The following is a 20,902-nucleotide window of genomic DNA, read 5'->3' on the forward strand; positions in this document are numbered from 1 at the left end:
CTGATAAAAGAGTAGTGCATGGTGCACAGTGATTTATCTTGGGACTTAAACTGATAGGGAAGGAAGTGAACCGTGGTAGAGATTGGAGATTCAGGAGACTCGTAGAGCAGGGTATATCTAACTTTTTGGGCTTCGGTCTGTAGTAAGAAATACATTGTACGTTGTGACCCAGTCATAAATGTTTATACAGCTGAAAGCTCCAGAACGACTTTATTATTTGCAGTCCACTCGGGTGTTCCTATTTCTTTAAAAACGTGCTGGTCCTAGCTCAGTATGTTGATTTCATGATCTGGTGGGTTTACAACCCCTGGTTTGAAAACATTGCTTCCAGAGATGGTCTGGATTAGGTGATGGGACTCAGAAGGTGAGGGCACTGGGAAGACACACCACCTGCTTATTGATTGGTTCGTGGGAGGTGCAGGGTTGGAGGTGGAGTCGTCTGGGTGTTTCATGTCGTGCTCAGGAGGTGGTTGCTGAAGTGTGTGGAGGTGGTTATTATTGGTGGCAAGACCCCATAAGCTTGGAAGCTGAACTGTTAGTCAGTTCGTCTGCATGGACATCGAAGTCCCGTAAGGCAAGCTTAAGGACTCAAGGTAAAAATGAAAGCAGTTCTTGGGATGGGTTGTATGCTAGGTGCATGACGTTGGTCCTGATGGACCCTTCTGCCCAACGATTTGATAGCCTAGCAGGTTGAAACCTACTCCTCCCCATTTTATCCCCGTGAACAAGTGACTGTCTGCTGTTCCAGAGGATGGTGGTTTAGGGGTGGGGAGTGATATATAAGTAATTTTTTTTCTTTATGGAGAATAAACATGAAAAGTTTTTCAAAATTAATCTGAAAAGTATTAGAACGTTTATATAAATAGTGCCTATTTTATAACAATTGTCAAGTGTGAGAGATTCAGTTAACGACCTTGAAGGTATATCTTCTGTTGTGGAAATACTGGGTGAAAAAACTTACTGTGCTAAATTACCATTGCAAAAAATATATATGGTAATGCTGTTTTCAGCTGGTAAAAGTTCAGAAGAAACTTTTTAAAAATAATTTTTATGACTTTTAAAACTAAGGCGGTTCTTAGTTTGGAGGGAAAATACTTGGAAGTTAATTGTGGGATACTGAGATATATTTTCCAACCTCTTATAGTACTGTTATATCATAAAACGAGTGATTTATGTCTGTGTTGATAAACACACATCTGGGCACGTGCTGCTTTTCCACTTATTTCAGATCACTCCTATATTGCTTTCGTATAACATTTCTCCAGAGTAGATCTGGAGTTGGGATTCTCTTCAGACTGTACAAATTAATGCACCTTTCGAGAGCATGATCATTGTTGAAACATCTTCAGGAAATAACTAGTGTTTCAGAATCTGAATTTGATAAGGACAAAAGCCAAATAAATGTATGAACTTATTATGAGGGGAAAATTTTAAAGGTGCTCAAGTAAAGAACATAATTTGCTGTAGATCAACAAAGTCTTTTGTAGCTGCTGCAAGCAAACTGCTTGCGAAACTTGATCAAAGAGCCGAATTGCTGCTTTGGAGGATGAGGATGGTAAGGACGTCTCTGAAAGCCAGAAATTACTAGAACCAGGACTGAGAACATTATGAGCAGTGGGCTTTATTTACTAAGAATAATTATCATTTAGTGCTGACTTGTAAAGATTTCAGCACTAGTTGTCTTCTATATAATTCTACTTTTTAATGGAAACCGTAGAGAACCACTGTGTCAAGTCTGCAAATGTAGCCTCCCTGTCCCTTCTTAATTTAAGTAATTAATGATCTCCCTTAGGGGGGAGTCCAAGGATGGGAGACCCAAGGGAGACCTAGCTCTTCTTCAGTCCTGCTTCTGCTGATGAATAATCCCTTTTTCCGAGGACCAATCTGATTGGGAAGTCCAGCTTGCCCCCTGAGGAACTGCAGTTTTAAATCTTGTGTCCCAGTTACTTGTGAAGGTGATAGTTTGCTGTCAACCTGCATTGTGATTTGGGTTGAACTACATTGTCTGCTTTTGCCAGAATAATTACTTGTGTTTTCAAGTTAAATGTCCATTTAGCCTGTCAAATAATTTATGCCCTTTATAAAGGTACAAATGAGGAGCTCTTCTTGGGATATGTGCCAATAATTGTATTTTTAAGTGTGGTCCAGTCGTTATCTATAACTCCATCTTTGCACTTTATCTCATGCTGTCTTGTTTACTGTGTGTAACTTGCTTTTGGTTGTGGCTTCTGAAATTTCACCTGATCAGTCCTGAGGCTATTCTCCCCCTCCCCTCACCCCTGCAAGTAAGGCTGTTGAGACTTAGCTGGTGCCAGTACATAATGGTTTGTTACCGTCTAATCCAGTGTTTCCTACTGGTTTCCCTCCTCTTTGGGGGAACTTAGTATGTATATCACACCCTCTTTCTTTTCACTATTTTTAATCCAGTTCTGCTTTTTAAAAGTTTTAAAAATCATTTTAAATTCCTTTTGTTTTTAATTCTTCAAAGGCTCTAAAGAAGTTTATTTTCTTTCTAAAATTTTTCAGTTTTGCTAACTTACAAAAGAGGGTTTTTTCCCTTGCTGCTTTCATTACATAAAATAGCTTTGCTGTATTTTGAGCTAAATGCTCCTTTATGGGCTAGCTTATATAACATGGTTCCTTTTGAGCACAATCCGTTTGAAGTGTGTGGCGTTCCTGGACTACCACTGTATCCCTATGTCACAGGCAGGCCCGTGCTTGGACACCAGCACAGACTAGAACTGTGTTTCCTAGTCATGTGTATAAATTGACACCTTCTGTAGTATCTGAGTGTGCCCTCCGGAGGTCTGAGCCCACATGTCTACAGTGTGTTGGGCGCTGCGCTGGTCTTGGTAGACTAATTAGTGAAAGAGAATTTCAGATAACTTTAAGCACTAAAAAGAAATAAAACAAGGCGGCTGTGAGAGAGTGACTGTGAGGGAGCTGGCGCCACCTTCGGTTGGGCGGTCTCGGAGAAGGGACGTTTGAGCGGAGGCCAGAATAACGATAAAAGGGAGCCTGTACATTCAGAGATGGGGGGTGGCCGGGACAAAGGCACAAAGGCGGGCAGGAACTTGGCAAGGATAGAAGGATGTGACTGGAGCCTGGGAGGGCCCGGGAGGAGGAGGGAGGGCAGCAGATGAGGTAGGGAAGGGGGCAGAGCAGGGCACCCGCGGGGAGAGCCCGGGATTGTGGGCAGGGTTAGGAGCTGGGGGTTATTCTGATGGCGGTGAGGATTTTAAGCAGGGAAGTAACATTTAATTTTCAAAAGCTCTTGTAGGCTGCTTTGTAGAGAAGGATTTCAGTTGTTCGTCATTCTGGAGACGCTCTGAACGGTGCTTAGCTGCTCACGAGGAGCGGGCAGTCCTGCCAACTTGGGGCTTTTCTCGTTGTCTCCCCGCAGCCCCTACTTATAAGCTCGCGTATTAGTTAATTTGAGTGTATGGGGACTGCCCTTGGTGTGAAAACACTGTGCGCCCTGTGGACCGCACCTCTCCGTGGTCTGGAGGAGGACAGGCCCAACCCAAACCCCAGGAGCGTAAAACTGGTTTTACCAAACCTCTCTCCTTGGTTCTCCCTGCGCCTCCTTTGAGATGGAAGTTCCGTGAGATATGGCGAGCATGTAGAGTGTGTGCTTAATAATGATCTGAGGACGCGTGAGAGAAGGAAGGGTTTGGGGTGAAATTAGGGAGGGACCACTTCCTATTTCCTGCTGGTAAAATCAGTCTGCCCTTCGTATTCGCCCCACAAACGGGGGTCAACCAACCTCGGATGGAAAATATGGTGGGCGGGGGGCAGAAAGCTCCAAAATGCAGAACTTGAATTTATTGCACGCGGGCAGCTGTTTACATGGCATTTACATTGTACTATTGGGTATTATAAGTGATCTAGAGATTCAGGAGTATGTGGGAAAATGTGCTCGGTTGTATGCAAATACTACGCCTTTTTTGTGTGTGGTATAGTTGATTTACAACCTTGTGTTAGTTTCAAGTGTACAGCAAAGTGATTCAGTTATGCATATATATTATTTTTCATATTCTTTCCCATTATGGTTTATTACAGGATATTGATTGTAGTTCTCTGTGCTATACAGTGGGACCTTGTTGTTTATCTGTTTAGCAGTATATATCTGCTGATCCCAAGCTCCTAATTTATCCCTCCCCCCACCTTCCCCCTTTGGTAACCATAAATTTGTTTTCTGTGTCTGTGAGTCTGTTTCTGTTTTGTAAATAAGTTCATTAATACTACACCGTTTTATGTAAGGGACTTGAGTATCCTCGGATTTTGGTGTCTGAGGGGCGGGATGGCCGTAATGTGGGCTGTGTTCTTGCAGTGTTTCTTCACAGGGTATCCTCTTCTAAAGTCCTCCCCTAGAAATTTACTGACAACAGGAGGGTGAGAACTTGGGGCTCTGATTCTTGATTTGTTAACATACAGGCTCAGCTATTACTGGTGATTTTGTGAAGTCAGAGCATTTCTTTATTGTCTTCTGTGTGCCAGACATTGTGAGGCCTTCAATACTGAATGATTGAGAGAGAATTTCTACCTTGAAGAAGTTTTAAAAACCGACCTTTATCACATACTTCCAGCTTATCCTCTTTAAAAACTACTTGGTAACACTTATAACAGCCATACGTGAAGAGCCGAAGAAACTGATCATGCTTTATTAATTTTGAATTCAAAATTAATAGCCATATTTCAGGGACACCAGAGGAAATTAGCTTAAACCTTATTTAAGAGTTTGTTTACTTTTGACAAACTATGATATGCGTACTGGTCAGTACTGTTTGTTAATGTCACAGACATGTGTAATTCATAATAGTGTAATTGCTTAAATTCCTGTAGTATATATGGAATTTATTTCCATTTAGAGTATTTCTTGGTAAAATAGTAGAATTAAAGTTTTTTTACCTTAATATGCCAGTGCGTACTCAGCTATTGCTCTCTTTTATAGGGAAATCCTCATTGACGATTCAGTTTGTTGAAGGCCAATTTGTTGATTCCTACGATCCAACCATAGAAAACAGTAAGTATTGTTTTCAAGGATTTATAAACTGAGAAGCCTGCTTTTTGCCTACAAACAGCCACTGTGTATTCCTGGAGGCTTTGATTGCAGGGGGTATTCAGTTAAACCTATAGATCTCCAACTGGGGGCCCAAAAAAGCTTCCAAAAGCTTTACCCACTTTACACTGAATGAATTTTATTCAGTGTCTGGGTCCCACCATCTAGAAATTGTTATTCATCTCCATAGGAATCCATTTTTACATTGGAACCTCATATTAGAGATGCTGCTTTAAGAAAACAAGTAGAGAGCAGAATTTTTTTTTTTTTTTCCTTCTCAACAGTAGCCCTTCTTAGGGATTCCAAGCTTAAAAAGAAAGGATGAACACACTCCAGATCCTCTGTACCTTACTCTTGTAGAAGTGCTAGTCCCCCAACCCCTTCTAGTTCTAAAGACTTGAGAGGAGGCTGTGGAGAAAAGAGCTGTCGGGGATTGGAGAGAGCCCTTGCAGCATTTTCTGAGAAGTTGGCTCCAAAGCCTACTGGCATTTCAGGCCATGTGCAGAAGAAAGCACCCAAGACCAGAACCAGTCACAGCCTTTACCCTGTCTAGTTTCAGCCCATGGTTTCAGAATCTTCCTGAAGGATTCTAGGGCTATGACACAAGTCTTGATTCTAGGGATCATGGAAGAGAACCTGAAACACTTCCATCCAGGGAAGCTGGTCTTGTTTTGTGCTATCTTAGAACCCTAGGTAGGCCCTGGAACCAGTCTTCTTAGTTTCTGGGCACCAGGACTTACCTAGGATTTATCACCAGGAGCACATAGATTTAAACGTGGGATTCATCAAACCCTGATTGGCATGTTAGACATGAAGCCGACTTAACAACCAGGTTCATGGACTTTAACAGCTAGATTCACAGACTTCACCTGCCCAAAGCTTGCAAGAGAGAGACTTAAGAAGAAGCTTACAACAGGGGGGTGGACAAACTATGGCCTGCAGGTCACAAAGACCCCACTGCCTTTTTGTACAGCCCATGAGCAAAGAATGGTTTTTACATTTTTAATATTTGAAAAGGAATAATGTTTGTGACATGTGAGTGTTCTGTGAATTTTAGATTTCGGCACCCTAGAGTTTTATCAGAACACGGCCCTGCTTGTTCCCTTACACTATACTGTCTATGGCTGTCTTTGCTCTACCGTAGCAGAGCTGTTGAGTAGTTGCCACAGAGACCATATGGCCCACAAAGCCTTAAAATAGTTACTGTCTGGCCCTTTTCTGGAAGAGTTTGCCAGCTTCTGGCTTAAAATATTCAGCTGTCCTTCGTGTCCTGGTGTGCTGGTGGCAGGGGAGGAAAGCTGTTGGTTGCTAAGCTAACTCTGGGAAGAGACTTTGAAGTAAGCCCTGCCGCTCTCGGGGGGAGGAGTCCTGCCCTCATGCGGTGTTGATTCGTTAGCTGGCACGTGGTGGTCTGCCGGTGTGCGGGGCAGACTCATTTGAATGCTACCTGAACAGGTTCGGTTGTCCGCCACTGCGATAAGAACAGAAGAAAGCCGTGATCTTGCCCTTAATATTTGCTGTATGTAGCAATTTTTAATTTTGTGTCCTTAAAGAGATAAGGTTCATTTGGGAATTCTAGTCATAGAACAGTAGAAGATAGTTTTCGTGGTAAGCTCTGCCCATAAAAGTGGTTCTTACAATTGTATCTTTGTGCTATTTAAAATTGAGTTGGAAGGAGAGTCATGGTGTTGAATATAAATGCATTTTCTTTATATGTAAGGAATTGGCCCAGTGAAAGTACAACTTTCTTACCTTGATAGTATCTCAAAAACATAATGATATGACCCTACTTTGAAGGCTGTGAGCATCAACTTGAATCATGATTTTAATGTTTACCTGTCTAACACTTACTGTTAAATAGTAAAGAATGAATTAACAGTATTTATTAAATCTTTAGGCAAGAGCAGAAATGACTGTCAAGGGTATGTGAATCCCTTAAAAGTTCATGAGACATATACAGACATCATATTCCATTTACGAGGCTTCTGACCGTCTAACACAGGGCAGAAATCCTTCCTCCACCCTTTCCCCCATGATTTAGTAGAAAAACATTGTTCAGAGATAACAAGGAATGAGAAAGGGAATAGTTATCATAAACTCATTGCTAGCAACATAAATGAATGGGTAGTTTTATGGTTTTAAAAAACACAGTACTCTGTAAATCTGGGGATTCTTTTTACACTTAACTTTATAATATAGAACAGGTGGTTTCTATCAAACGTTCAATAGTAACACGTCTCTGTGGACTATCACTGCAAAAGCAAAAATGCTGCGACTATGTCATCTTCTTTTAACATAGCGGTATAGGAGAATAATATCAATGAAACCATAATAATATTTTCTAGTTTGGGGAAATTTCTAGACCAAATACTGCTATGCAGATGTAGCTTTTTTATGTACTGTAGTAATAATCTCAACTCATGCAAACTAAATTGATATGATGAAATTTAACTAATGATGGTTTATAATTTAAAGGAAAAAATAGTAGGTCACGGTTTCTGCCATCTCAAGGTAGCCCTGTTGATGAATTAATAGAGCTGCTCTCAGAAAGTTGGGGAATTCTCATTAGGAGTTTTGCAGCATTATCAAGCATTGCGTGGTGGGTAGACTTCTCAGTAGGATATGAATTAGGAGTTCTCAATACACTTTAGTAATACAAATCTTACTTTGTGAATATCCAGTTTTAGAAATCTCTTATTACCTTGCTTATTAGTAGGTTTAACTAGTAAGTGGCTATTAGTCTGCTTAGGGCAGTCTCGGGGTTTTAGGTTGGAAATTGGATTAATTTCTCCAGTGATTGAAAAAGGGAGGGAGAGAGGAAAGTGATACCAGGAGAGAGCCAGCTTTGCCTTTCTACACAAGGAGGGCGTAGGAGAATCTGTTCCTGGTTTATGGAACTGACAGACGTACCTCTCATTACACTTTGCTTTTTTCTATAGTAACAAGAAGAGGCAGTTTTCCTGTGGCAGATGGAAGGTCTTCAATTTCATTTCACTGCCGTGTGTAGGAGGATTTACATCCTTTTTAAAGGCAACGAAATACTAAAACGTTTATTAATATCTTATTTCTTGTATGTCTCTTCCCTCACTAGCCAGTACTCCCCCAGCCTCCTTGGCTGAATTTTCGTTGTTTTTCTGACCCGGCATCACAGGTGCCCCTCTGGCTCTCTCTGAACTTGCTTTCTTGTGATCCTCGCTCTCCAAGAACTTGCTGGGCTCACCACGGCCCCCAGCCTCTCCTCTCCCCTGAACTGGTATTTCGTGGGCTTTCCAACTGAACCTACCTAAACCCAGGCCCTGCTCCCTCCCTCTCCCCTCCCCCTGTGCTGCACCTCCAGGCTTTCCCTCTGTTGATAGATGGTAAATCGTGCGTTTGCTCAGGCCAAAAACTTTGGAGTCATCCTGATCTCCGTTCTCTCACACCTACTTCCAGTCAATCAGAAAATCCTTTTGGTTCTACCTGTGCAGTACATCCAGAATCCACCGTTTCTCACACCTCCGTCTCCGTCCCTCTAGTCCAGGCCACCGTCGTCCTTTGTTCACGATAGTCTATGTATCCACTGTACTGTGGGCTCCTGCTGATGTTCCGTATCCATTTTTGTCCGTTTCATTTATTCACAGCATAGCCAGAGTGATCTTACTAAAATATAAATCAGACCAGGTTACTCCCTGCTCAAAACCCTTGGTTTTCCCGTCACATTCTGAATAAAAACCTGCGGTCCTCACCGTGTCCTAATAACGTCTCCTGCCTCGTCTCCAGCCGTTCTCTCACAGGCTCAGCTGCTTTGCCTTCTCACTTTTTCCTGCCTTTCTTTCTTCTTCACTTGCAGTTTAGACTCTGCCTGGATGCTTCTCACAGAGAAGACACCTGACTGTGTGTGTGTCTCGTTTGCCTCTCTGTCTGCTTCCTCCTCCTTTTACTGGGATGTGAGCTCACCGAGGCCAGAGACTCTGCAGTGTCTCAAGCACCTGGAACGATGCTGGTGGTGATCATGGGCACTCAAAAAATAGTTCTTGAATGAATGAATGTTTTGTTTCAATAATGCTTTCACAACAATTCCATTATCCTTCACAACCATAACTACTTAGTGCTAATTGAAGGTTACAGGTTTGTTGCTCACCAGCGTTCCTTACAGAATTTTCATCGAGTCTAAGACGCACCTCTGATCTTACCTGACTGAGGTGTCGTTGGGCATCCCAAGTTCAGAGAGGTTACAACGTGGGGGAAAAAAATTCCAATAGAATTTTTTTCTTAGAAATGATGAAAACAGTTTATATTGGGTACTCCCTATCTTGTTATATTCTGATTCAGTTTTCATCTAGTTTGACTATTTCATTAAAGTGATAATTTTCAGAAAGGGTACAAGAATGATACAAAGTGTGGCAATTGGCTTGAGTAGTCTGGCCTGTAATTTCCACTCCCCTGGTTCTGGCAGCCCTGCCCGCATCAGAAAGGATGGCGCTACTGTGAGTATCTTTGATTATTGCTTGTCTTTCAGCCATCCTTTCTCTCCCCGTGGGATTCATCATTCAGATAAGATTGCTCTCTCCTCCTTGTTAACGGTCTTCTCTCCTGATTTTCATCTGTCTCTTTTTGCTTTCTCTTTTGTCTGTGGGACAAAGTGGGCAAAAGTGGGTCCTCTGTCAGCTGTTCGAGGGATAGATGCTGTTGCCCGGCTCCAGTCAGGAGATTTGAAGACTCATTGTGAGTCAAGATGACTGGGACGGGGTGTACGGAAGAAATCTGTTCCATTTCGTTATCAGGGTTCCAGATGGTTACTTTTTAATATCCTGTTACTATTAATAGTTCTTTCCTCTCCATTTGTTTGAAGTCTGTCTCCTTAGAATTGCGAATTTTCCCCAAGTTATTTGAGTCTGATTTCCCCCCAGATAGGGAAAGGTTGTTGTGACAAATTGCTTGCATCTTTCAGCTAAGTGGAGATGATGGCTTCACACAGAACATGTTCTGTTGCTGTCCTCTCTCAATAAAATTGCTAATTTTCTAGGTACTGAAAGTTCTTAGCACTTCAGTTAGTATCAGCTCTTCGTACTCTGGCACCAGACTTGCTATAAATTAATGACAAGTTGTGTGCTTTTGGTTCATTCTAGAACTCAGATTTTATGTAATGTATTTCACTTTTTCACAAGAGGAAAAGACTGTCCACAGCTAGAGCATTCAGATCACTTTTACAAGATTCGAAGCGTTGCCTACTTTGTTTCTTTGGAAAAGGTTCAAGGTTTACCCAACATTGGTTTTAGGCAGTCAGCGTTGCTTAGTAAAATAATGGAAGTAGGGAACAGTCTATAAACTCAGATATTCTTTTTTGTTTTGTGGGATCTTTTTATGAGATTACTAAGGACTCTGCTTAATTGGTTGTCATTGTCTGAGCTTTCAGTGATCCCAAGTTCATGTTTTTCTAGCTAATATTTAATTCCTTTTTCACTGTAGCTTTCACAAAATTGATCACAGTAAATGGACAAGAATATCATCTTCAACTTGTAGATACAGCTGGGCAGGTAAGTGTGCCAGAATCCCATATAGTGCACCCGACAGTCCTAGCCCTGCCACTGATGCTTAAACACAACGACACTGCCAAGAAAACCCCTCGTGATTTATGTGTGTTTGGATATTAACAGGCTGTCTACTTTGTCTTTTCTAAGATACTTACAGAAGTTTTTCAAATAATTAACTTGTTTTTCTACTGTAGAATTGTTTTAAATATATTCATCATAACATTCTGAAGGTTTATTTTTATTAAAGGTTAGTAGTTCTCTATTTTCTAAAGGTTGATTCTGTATCAGAGAATCACATTAGCCCTTTTCCTCCCTTTGTAGTATGTATCTTCCTACGTTAAGAAGAGAAGTTGATCTTTTCTAGGGAAAGGGCCTGGGAAAGGCATAGGGCAGAAATGAGCTGGTTGTATTGGATCTATTATATGATTACAAGATTAAAGAATGTCGGTCTGATTTGCTAGACAGTAACTAGCAAAGGTGAGTAACCCCCAAAAGAGGTATGCACAGGTTAATGTGGCAGTGATGTGGCGACTGGATCGCCAGAGGAATCGACTGGAAGCAAAGGGTGAAAGAAATTAAGAGAACTTGAAGGGAGCCAAGAGAACCCTTGTGACAGTGCACCTTCCCCTTCCATGTCACCCAGTCCTGCTTTTCCTGGAAACCATTTTGTTCGGCTGAATTTCTTACTGTTGACTGGAGGGTGGGGCATGTAAAGAAGCTGGGATGTCCCCTTGCATCTTATAACCGACAAAGGATCAGACTAGCAGGAGGGTGAGTGTAGGGTAGACTGGTCTGCCGTGTTAAATGGAGGCTTTTTTCTGGAACCTGGGGAAACTGGCATAGACCTAGAAAGATGTGGCCTGTCTTGCAGGTTTGGAGTGAACTCCCTCTGCTTTATATTTTGAAGTGAACATAGAAGGAAAGTGTAAGCCCCCCTAGTGAAGCAAGAAAATAGCTGTATTGGGTCGTTTTAGCACTGGAGGAACCCTGGAGTTTCCATTCTGGAAGCTTCAAATAAAATAAGTCAGGAATGTGTATGTCAGAGAGCTATAACATAAGTCATTCACTCAACATCCGCGGTGGATGTGCTGGGCTTTCGTCTTCAGACCTCATGGTGGTTTTCTTGGAGCAGAGCCATCCTAGGCTTTTACTCTACGGGGTACCTGCCTATTGATAGAATGGGAGCCTCTTGGAACAAGGGAAATAACAGAAGTCTCCATTAGCGACTGATGACATAGAGGACGCAGCTTATCTTAGAAGTTAGTGTACGAAGAGTGTCTGGGGTAGGACCTTGTTCTGGATTCTTAGTGTTGGTATTTTTTATAATAGTTGAGGCAATTGTGTGATTTATTACCTAAAACAAAACACTTCTAAGAGTGAAGGGGGGACACTGGTAACAGGCTGGGACAACAGGTATAAGCTGAGAGTGTCCTGGGTGAAGAAATATGGGAGTCTGACACTATCAAGATTTCGGTTTGGGGCTTCCCTGGTGGCGCAGCGGTTAGGAATCCTCCTGCCAGTGCCGGGGACACGGGTTCGAGCCCTGTTCCGGGAAGATCCTACACACCGCAGAGCAACTAAGCCCGTGCGCCACAACTACTGAGCCTGTGCGCCACAACTACTGAGCCTGCGTGCTGCAACTACTGAAACCCACACGCCTAGAGCCCGTGCTCCTCAACAAAGAGAAGCCACCGCAATGAGAAGCCTGCGCACCGCAATGAAGAGTAGCCCTGCTTGCCGCAACTAGAGAAAGCCCACGCGCAGTAACGAAGACCCAACACAGCCATAAATGTATGTATGTATGTATGTAACAATTTTTAAAAATCCATTAAAAGGAAAGAATCCTCCTGCCAATGCAGGGGACACGGATTCGATCCCTGGTCCAGGAAGATTCCACATGTCGCAGAGCAGCTAAGCCCGTGTGCCACAACTACTGAGCCCGTGCGCCTAGAGCCCATGCACTGCGATGAAGAATAGCCCCCACTCACCGCAACTAGAGAAAACCCGCATGCAGCAATGAAGACCCAACGCAGCCAAAAAAAAAAGATTTCGGTTTGCTTTTATATCTTAGTTTTGAATTTTCATTAAGCTCGTGGAAAGTAAGGGTAAGGATGCAGATTGATAAATCACTTTCATGTGACGTAACTATAGCAATTCATTTTATAATAGGCCAGAAGGAGAATCAGTATTTCGTAGTTGTTCGGAGCATGGGCTCTGCAGTCACACTGCCTGGATTTGAATCCTAGGTTTTCTTACTAACTCATTGACCTTGAGGAAAGTAACAAACTTTTCTGTGCCTCATACGTTTCATCTGTATAATGGTGATAACTGTGGTGCCTGCCCTCACAGGATTGTTATGTTTTAGAGGTGATTTATGAGCTTTAAGAGAATGTGATCCTTACTTGTAGTTCTTTGATGCCACTGAGGCTAGAGCGGGGGCCTAGCCTGGAAACTCAGTTGAGGTTCACAGTGTGAGTGGGAGTCGTGCAGGAATCTCTTATACTTGGAGGAGAGCTGTGTCCTCGAAAACATTTCTCTGGAGAGAAAATTCTTTATATTGACTCTCCTTATGAAAATAGAATGTGTGTTCCTCAGAAATTCTGTTTTGCTCTAAAGCATAAATGTACATACACTTGGACATCACACGCCTTTAACTGTTTTAATGATAGAGTAATATAAAGAATGACCCCAAAAGGATCAGAGCTGTCAGGGAATGAGTGTACAGTGTGAGTATGTGAAGAGCATAGGTTAATTCCTGGCTCTGCTGTCTTGCTCTTTTGGGCTTTGTTACCGCTGGCTAAGAATATTTAGAGAATTTCTGCACAAAATATGTTCAGATTTAGCTACTTTGAATAGTTTGTTCTCATTGCAGCTAATAGTTCCAAAAGGCTATATTCACAGTTGGGAGACCGTAAAAGGTTATGCTGGTATTTACAATTCACGATGGTGCAACAGGGGTGGTATTTCCTTATGCCACAGTCCTGCCCTCGTTCTGTAGAAATTGGATGAGATAACACTTATATTTACTGCTCTAAGAACTGTTTTTAAATCGGATTCATATCATGGGGTTGAGACTGCTGGTAGCAAGGAAAAATGATTATGATAGCAAGTACTGTTCATTTAGTAGTTTATTTTATACAGCTGATTTAATTGCCCAGCTAGGGATGATAATGAACAGAGTGAGTGGATTATTTTTAGTTTGCTTGAAATATTTTGTTTTGACCTAATTTAAGTAAACTCAGTGACAAGTGGCTCAGAGACAGTCAATTTTAATGTCAGATTCCCTTTTAAAAAAAGTTTTAAATTCATTAAAAAATAATAATAATACATGTACATGTTATAGAAATAAAATAACACAAAAAGGTAAATAGTCAAAATTAAATCTTTCCACCGTAGCTATCTTAGCTTCACTCCGCCAACAGTAACCCATTATCAGTTTCTAGTAAATGCTTCCAAGCTGTTTTATACGTGAACATGCAAATATAGTTTTAAACTATTTTTTTCTTTTCTACACAAAAAGTAGCATGTCTCTATATCTCCATCTTGGAAATTATTCCGTATCAGTGTATACGGGCTCTTTTCTTCCCCCCATGGCTGCATAATGTCCCATTGTTTGGATACATCGTAATTTAACTATTGATCAGCAGTTAGGTTGTTTCCAGTCATGCCACCACCAGCAGTGCCACAGCCAGTATCTTGTGTTACTTTAGAAGGATGGTATGTATGTAAGAAAATGTCCTGGGTGTGGGATTGCTGGACCATAGGGTCACATTCTTGGCAGCAGTGAATAGGCGTGCCTGTTTCCCTACACCCTCGCCAACACGACGGGTTACCACATTTTTTGATATTTGCCAATCTGCTGGGTGAAAAAATAGTATCTCAGTGTCGTGTTTTTCTTCTTATGAAGGAATTTGATCATATTTTCCTGTGTTTGAGGGCATTTGTATTGTATTTCCTTTCTTCACATTATCCTGTCTATTCATGTACTTCGCCCTTGTCTATTGGGAGGATGGTCTTTGCTTGTTGAGTTGAAAGATCACTTAATGTGTGAAGAAAATTAGCACTAGAAAATTAGCTACGGAACTTCCCTGACGTTCCAGTGGTAAAGAATCCACCTTCCAATGCAGGGGACGTGGGTTCGATCCCTGGTTGGGGAATTAGGATCCTGCATTCTGCATGGCAAAAAGAAAGAGAGAAAGGGAGGGAGGGAGAAGAAAAGGTCTTAGAATAGCCTGGGTCATTTTTCAATATTGGCTTAAAGCATATTATTGCCCCCAAACCAGTCCTAAGTAAATCTTGAGTGTGTAGGCTATGTCTCTAGAATAACGGATTAATCCATTTTTTGTTCACTTTGATTTCTTTGACCATGTATGTGATATGTGAGATTGCTTGTTACGCTACTCAAATGTAATTATTTTTTCTTTCACAGGATGAATATTCCATCTTTCCTCAGACATACTCCATAGATATTAATGGTTATATTCTTGTGTATTCTGTTACATCAATCAAAAGGTAAGGCCCACTTCTGCTTGCTTGAGTTTATTTGCTGTGCTTAGATGGCATTAATCCTTCTAAGAGATTATGCTGGAATTGGCAGTAGTAACAACTAGACTTTAATGGTTTTTAGTGGTTGTCTTGTGGAGCAAACAGGTTGTTAAGGGCAAAAAAATTATCCCATTAGGTGTTCTCTTACACTGATGGAGTAAAAAAACTCTTATTTCTTACCTCAGGATGCCTAGCTAGATAGTGACTGAACATGATCTGAGCTTTTCTGCTGATTGCAATGGGAAATGCATTAATTGATTTACTTTTTGTGTGTTTTCACCGTATTAGTGTGGAGCATGGGCTGATTGCTAGGGCCCTCTCGCTAAGCAACATTCCGCAAATGTTTATTCAGAGATTAAATCAGCCCAGTTGTAGACTTTCCCATTTAAATATCTCACCTATTCCACTTTGAATATTCTCAGTAAGGGCTGCTGAGTGTTGAGTACACGCACATGTGAAAAAGTGGTAGGAAAAAATAAAGGAATTCCTTGTGTTCGGTTTACTTTATATTAAAATGGTGAGTCTATGACATTTTCCATTTTTCCCACTATAAATATTACATAACAAACGTTTTAAAACATCACCACTAAAATGGATGTCTGATTTTATGCTTTTTGTTTTATAGCTTTGAAGTGATCAAAGTTATCCATGGCAAACTGTTGGATATGGTGGGGAAAGTACAGTAAGTAGTAATAGTTTATCTCTTTTGTTAGATACTCATAATAGTATCTTCTGAACAATCAAATCGGGCACTGACTAGGGTACTTTGGCTTTTTTTTCCCTTGTATTAATAGGATACCTATTATGTTGGTTGGGAATAAGAAAGACCTACATATGGAAAGGTATGTAGCTTCTAAATACTGATTTATAAAGTCAAGTCTAAGACGATTTAGTCACTGAAGTTTCATTTTTAATTATTCTTATAGCAAGAATATTTTTAGCTGTAGCATATCTGTGTTTCTGTGTTCAGAAATGTGGTAGTGACTGTGCATCACAGAAGCAAAACTGCAGTAAAAATCTCAACCTGTCTTGGAAAATGTTTCCTCTTAAAAAGCGCAAACACTGTAGAAAATTATCTTTAGATTCTTTTACGATTTTGCATAAAGCAGACTCTAAAAAGACAATGGTAGCAGTCATTTATTCAACAAATAGTTTTTTGAGTACCGGGCTTAGGATTAGAGCAGTGAACAGGGGAGGAGCCTGACGCCTAGAGGAAGAGGCTCACTGGCTGAATTAACGCCTGCAGGACTGCACGGAGGGCCCTTTCAGGATTGCACCATCTTTGGGTGCTTATAGCCGAGCTCGCTTCAAAATAATCAATTGTTGCAGATGCTGGAGTGTTGGCGTCCTGTTCTCCGAACTGTAAGAACTTGCTGGAGCAGGGGTAGCCACCCCATAAGGCAATGTCTGCTCTGTTCCCCAGCTCAGGGGTAACAGAAATGCTTCTCTGCATTACGTACTGGATGAGAATGTTGAGCTGAGCATGCTTCTGCTTCATAAGGAAAAAAACTGATTAAAGTGGAGCCTGTCTCATAAATCAATTATAGATGTTTTATATAATAAAGAGCAAAGTACTTTAATTAGAATTTTCTTTTTCCATTAGGGTGATCAGTTATGAAGAAGGGAAAGCGTTAGCAGAATCTTGGAACGCAGCTTTTTTGGAATCTTCTGCTAAAGAAAATCAGGTACGTGTTTTTTAAACTTCATTTTGCCCTGCATCCCATCATTCATGGGCGTATGTTCCTCTCAGTCAGCATCTCACCACCATCTTCATCACTCCTGTTGAGTCTTCATCCTTCCACCATTTCTAATACCCATCTTTGGGTTGCTTTAGGACGATACTATTGATGTTTTAATTCAGTCAGTATTCTACTTAAAATGGGACCTAGAATATTTGTAGGATAAATAGAAATTAATAGTAAAGGCAATACTTCCTTTGAGAACATATAGTCTTATTTTTGTTTCATACTAAAGACTGGTACAGAAATAAATCCAGGCATAGAAAAGAAACAAGAATGATCTCACATCACTTTGGCAATAATTTTGTACCCTTACCTCCCCCCTTTTTCTGTTGGGTGGAACTGAGTTGGATGCATGTGTTGTTTTAACACAGAAACTGTTAAGAACCATTTTACAAACATTTTTCCCAATTTCAGCCCTGCAGATGTTCCTTTAAAAGGCATATCCGAGGAAGGATGTCACTTCTATTTCAGAAGGCTTCCCGTATCTCCTTTTCCCTTTTCCTCCGTGGCATTAATTTAGACCAAGAACGTCCAAGCTTGTCTCCTGCTTCCATGAGTTCTCACCAGTGTATTTCTGTTTGCTGCCATTCACCTTCTGAAGCTACAAATCAGATGATGTCACCCTCAACTAAAACTGCCAATGGGTTGCCCATCGTCTGTAGAGCAAACCCCAAGGCCCTAAGCATGATGTTGAGTGCAGTGTGTGATTCGAACTTTTCCGGTTCCTTCTTTCACTGTATCCCTGTACTTTTCAGTCGCACCAAATTCCTCCCACTTAATTAAATACAAGGGGTACTTCCAGATGCCTCCCCTTTACTCTCATTCTTCTCTGACTTGAAATATCCTTTCTCTAATTAACTACATACTTAAAGTATTTTCAACATGTGCTCTTGTTTGATCTTCCAATAAGATTAATTGGCTTTCATTTCTGTGAGGAAACTATAGTTCAGCGAGGGTGGGTGGCTTGATGTGGTTGAGGACAGTCAGCTGTTCTTCCCCAGCTCCGCCACCTTTCACCACTAAGACTCCAGTCCTCAGGGCTCTACTTAAATTCCACTTTCTCCTGGACCCCTGCATGATACGTCCAGCTAAAATTAATAGTAGCTTCTTCTGTCTTATCCCCTTTAATTCATTCTGAGATTCAAGGCCGTATCACTGGCCTTCATTTTCTCCATAATGTCCGGCACAGTGGTTTTATATCTACTAGGTGCTCGGTCAACCCAGGTATCCCTTGATAGGCAAATCTGTTTGTCCCTGTGTCCGCAGGTGAGGGAAGTTAAATCTGTACAATTGATTCCCGAGTTCCAGAGAGCAAGAGATTTATCTGCATCCATTTAGTGCAGAGAGTGAGAATTCAGATAAGAAGAGCTGAGATAGTAAGAGATACCTGTACTGCTTAATTGAATTAAATCAGACATTTATTGGGTGTCTGATCTGTCCTTAAGATCATCCAGTTGAACTGTCTCATTTTAGAAGTGAGGCGTTTTAAGATCCAGAGAGGTAAATAACTTTTCTAAGGTCTATATTTCATATGGTATAAGAACTTGGACTAAATTTTAAATTTAACCCAAATTTAGTCCTCTCTCCTCTCCACCATGCTTTTCTGATGGATGGGAAGAGAGGGCATAACCAAAGTGTAACAGAGATTAGAGTGTTCCTGAGGGAGAGAGAGAGACCGTTCTGTATTAAAAAGTCTGTATGTGAACCTTAAATGGAATCTGGTTCTAAATCCCTCGTGTAAAAGACATTTTGGGTCAATTGGGGAGATTTGATTACGTTTTAGATATATTAGGGAAATGGTGTTAATTGTCTTAGGTGTAATGATGGTGTTGGGATTATGAAGAGAATATCCTTATTCTTGGAAAATGCAAACCATAGTATGTAGGGGCCAAGTTTCATAATGTCTGCAGCTTAGTTTCAGATGGGATAGATGCGGGGGATGGACAGAAGGAGAGCAAGCAGATATAGCAAAGATGTTAGCATTTGTTGAACTCAGATAGCAGGGCTCAGTGCTTATTATACAATTGTCCCCATTTTTCTGTATGCTTAAAAATTTGCATAATAAAAATTGGAAGGTGGTCAGAAGGTACAAACTTCCAGTTACATAATAAAGAAGTCCTGAGGATGTGATGTATAGCATGGCGACTATGGTTAACAATATTGTATACTTGAAAACCGCTAAGGGTAGATCTTAAAAGGTCTCATCATAAGAAAGAAAAGTTTGTAACTATGTGTGACCAGCCTTATCGTGGTGATCATTTCACAGTATATACATACATCGTCATTATGTTGTACACCTAGAACTAATACATGCTATGTGACAACTATCTCAATTTAAAATTTTTTTTGACGTGGAGGAGTGACGTTGAATGGCCCTAAGCTATCTTTGGTTCTGCTTTTGCTAACTTCGCTCCGTTGTGTTTCTCTTCGGTGAAAATCTGAGGATCCTAAAACAATTATTCTGTTTGACTTTATAATTATGTAGGCATCATCACCAGTCTCACTATTCATGTAGGTTCACGTAGCCCCTGTGCATTGTGTTACTGTTCTGTGCGTTTCTGGCCGTTGCTTTGTTATTCCTTCCAGCATCCTCAAAGGTGTAGACACCTTATGGACCCTACCTCGAATGTAATTAAGAGGGATTGCTTAGTAAGGCGTGTTGCCTCAGGTTAATTTATCTTTTGAGAGTGACCTATAATGGTATGCTTAGGGTATGTTATTAAACTACTTTTTGGTCAGAGGATGCAGACCTTTTCTCTGTCTAGTTTATGTTATACTTTACCGTAGCTTAAGATTTTTAATATGGTTCTGGATAGATTTACTTTTTAACCTTTTAGTTTCCTTTAGAAGGTAGGATACTGCCTTTTCAGTACCCATATAAAAGATGAAATTGTTCTCAAGGCTTAAAGTTAAAATGAAAAAATTCCAACTGCTGTACTTCTTTTAAAGTTTTGATAAATTTAGTCGATTTATCTGATATTAACCAAAACTCTAAAAGAAGGCGAGGGTGCAGTACAGTGACCTCAAACATCCCAGACAAGCTAGAAGATCAGATGACCCAACTCACTGTTGTCTCGGTTACTTTAGCACCTCCATCAGATCAACAAATACCTTACTCGACGTGAAATAATCCTTAAAGGCAGAAAGATTCTTGTACCCAAGTTAGGTAAATACAGTGATGATATGCATATCCTTGGAAAGCAGCAGTCCTGACCAGTTGTCTAGACACTTCTCAGCCCTCGGTTGTGGCTCTTGTGACACTGCTCGCCTTGTTGTTGAGTGTGCTGAAGACAGTTGGATCCTAAGCCTAGGGAGTTTCTCCCCATCGGGTGGGGAGAAACCAAGTAATTCTAATCCCTTATGTTAAGAGGTGTGATTGATTCTAATCCACATATATACTAGAGTGCTTACTACTCTTGGTCTATGTAGTAGGAAGAGAGAGAATTTGTGTAGTAAAGAGACATCCACGTCAATAGGCACGTGATCAGAGACCAATCTTTGTGAACCGCTCAAATTTTTTATTGATAAATTTTCAAATGTAGCTTTGTATTACTTAGCAAAAATCCAGTATTTTAAAATAAACTGTCCTCAGTGGAGTTCAGTCAGATTTGTTGATTACAAAGTGCACAGTGGTAAAAATTATCAAGTCAGTGAGAATACTGCACTTTGACTATTACTGAACTATGGGATGTGTTTGCAGTTCTGGCTTATTTTCTGTGGAGGCCTTCACAAATTGTATTTCAGCAATTTGATGGAAGAGAATGCATTTTGTCAGTCAGATCACACAGGTAATCAAGGAGAATGCTAAGATTTATCTAGAAAGCCAGATTCCAGGCACGCTCTATTTTTTTTGTAAGAGCTTGGCATGCATCTTTCCACACATTTTTCTGTGCTTTTTTTTTTTGGCTGCGTTGGGTCTTCGTTGCTGTGCACGGGCTTTCTCTAGTTGTGATGAGCGGGGACTACTCTTGGTTGCAGTGCGCGGGCTTCTCATTGCGGTGGCTTCTCTTGTTGCAGAGCACAGGCTCTAGGCATGCGGG

The 20,902-nt window shown here is 41.0% G+C and overlaps 1 protein-coding gene across 1 annotated transcript in view; it reads left to right on the forward strand.

Annotated features, from left to right (window-relative positions):
- The window catches only part of RHEB (Ras homolog, mTORC1 binding), a 45,549-nt gene that overhangs the window by 22,538 nt on the left and 2,109 nt on the right, over positions 1–20,902 (forward strand). Inside the window, exons 2-7 of the mRNA XM_030854262.3 lie at positions 4,955–5,026; positions 10,511–10,578; positions 15,005–15,087; positions 15,746–15,802; positions 15,915–15,962; positions 16,724–16,805. Of these exons, the coding sequence (XP_030710122.1) occupies positions 4,955–5,026; positions 10,511–10,578; positions 15,005–15,087; positions 15,746–15,802; positions 15,915–15,962; positions 16,724–16,805 (410 nt within the window). The remainder of the gene's footprint in view (positions 1–4,954; positions 5,027–10,510; positions 10,579–15,004; positions 15,088–15,745; positions 15,803–15,914; positions 15,963–16,723; positions 16,806–20,902) is intronic.

The sequence above is a fragment of the Globicephala melas genome, chromosome 9 (assembly GCF_963455315.2).
Source record: "Globicephala melas chromosome 9, mGloMel1.2, whole genome shotgun sequence".
Taxonomy (NCBI): Eukaryota; Metazoa; Chordata; class Mammalia; order Artiodactyla; family Delphinidae; genus Globicephala; species Globicephala melas.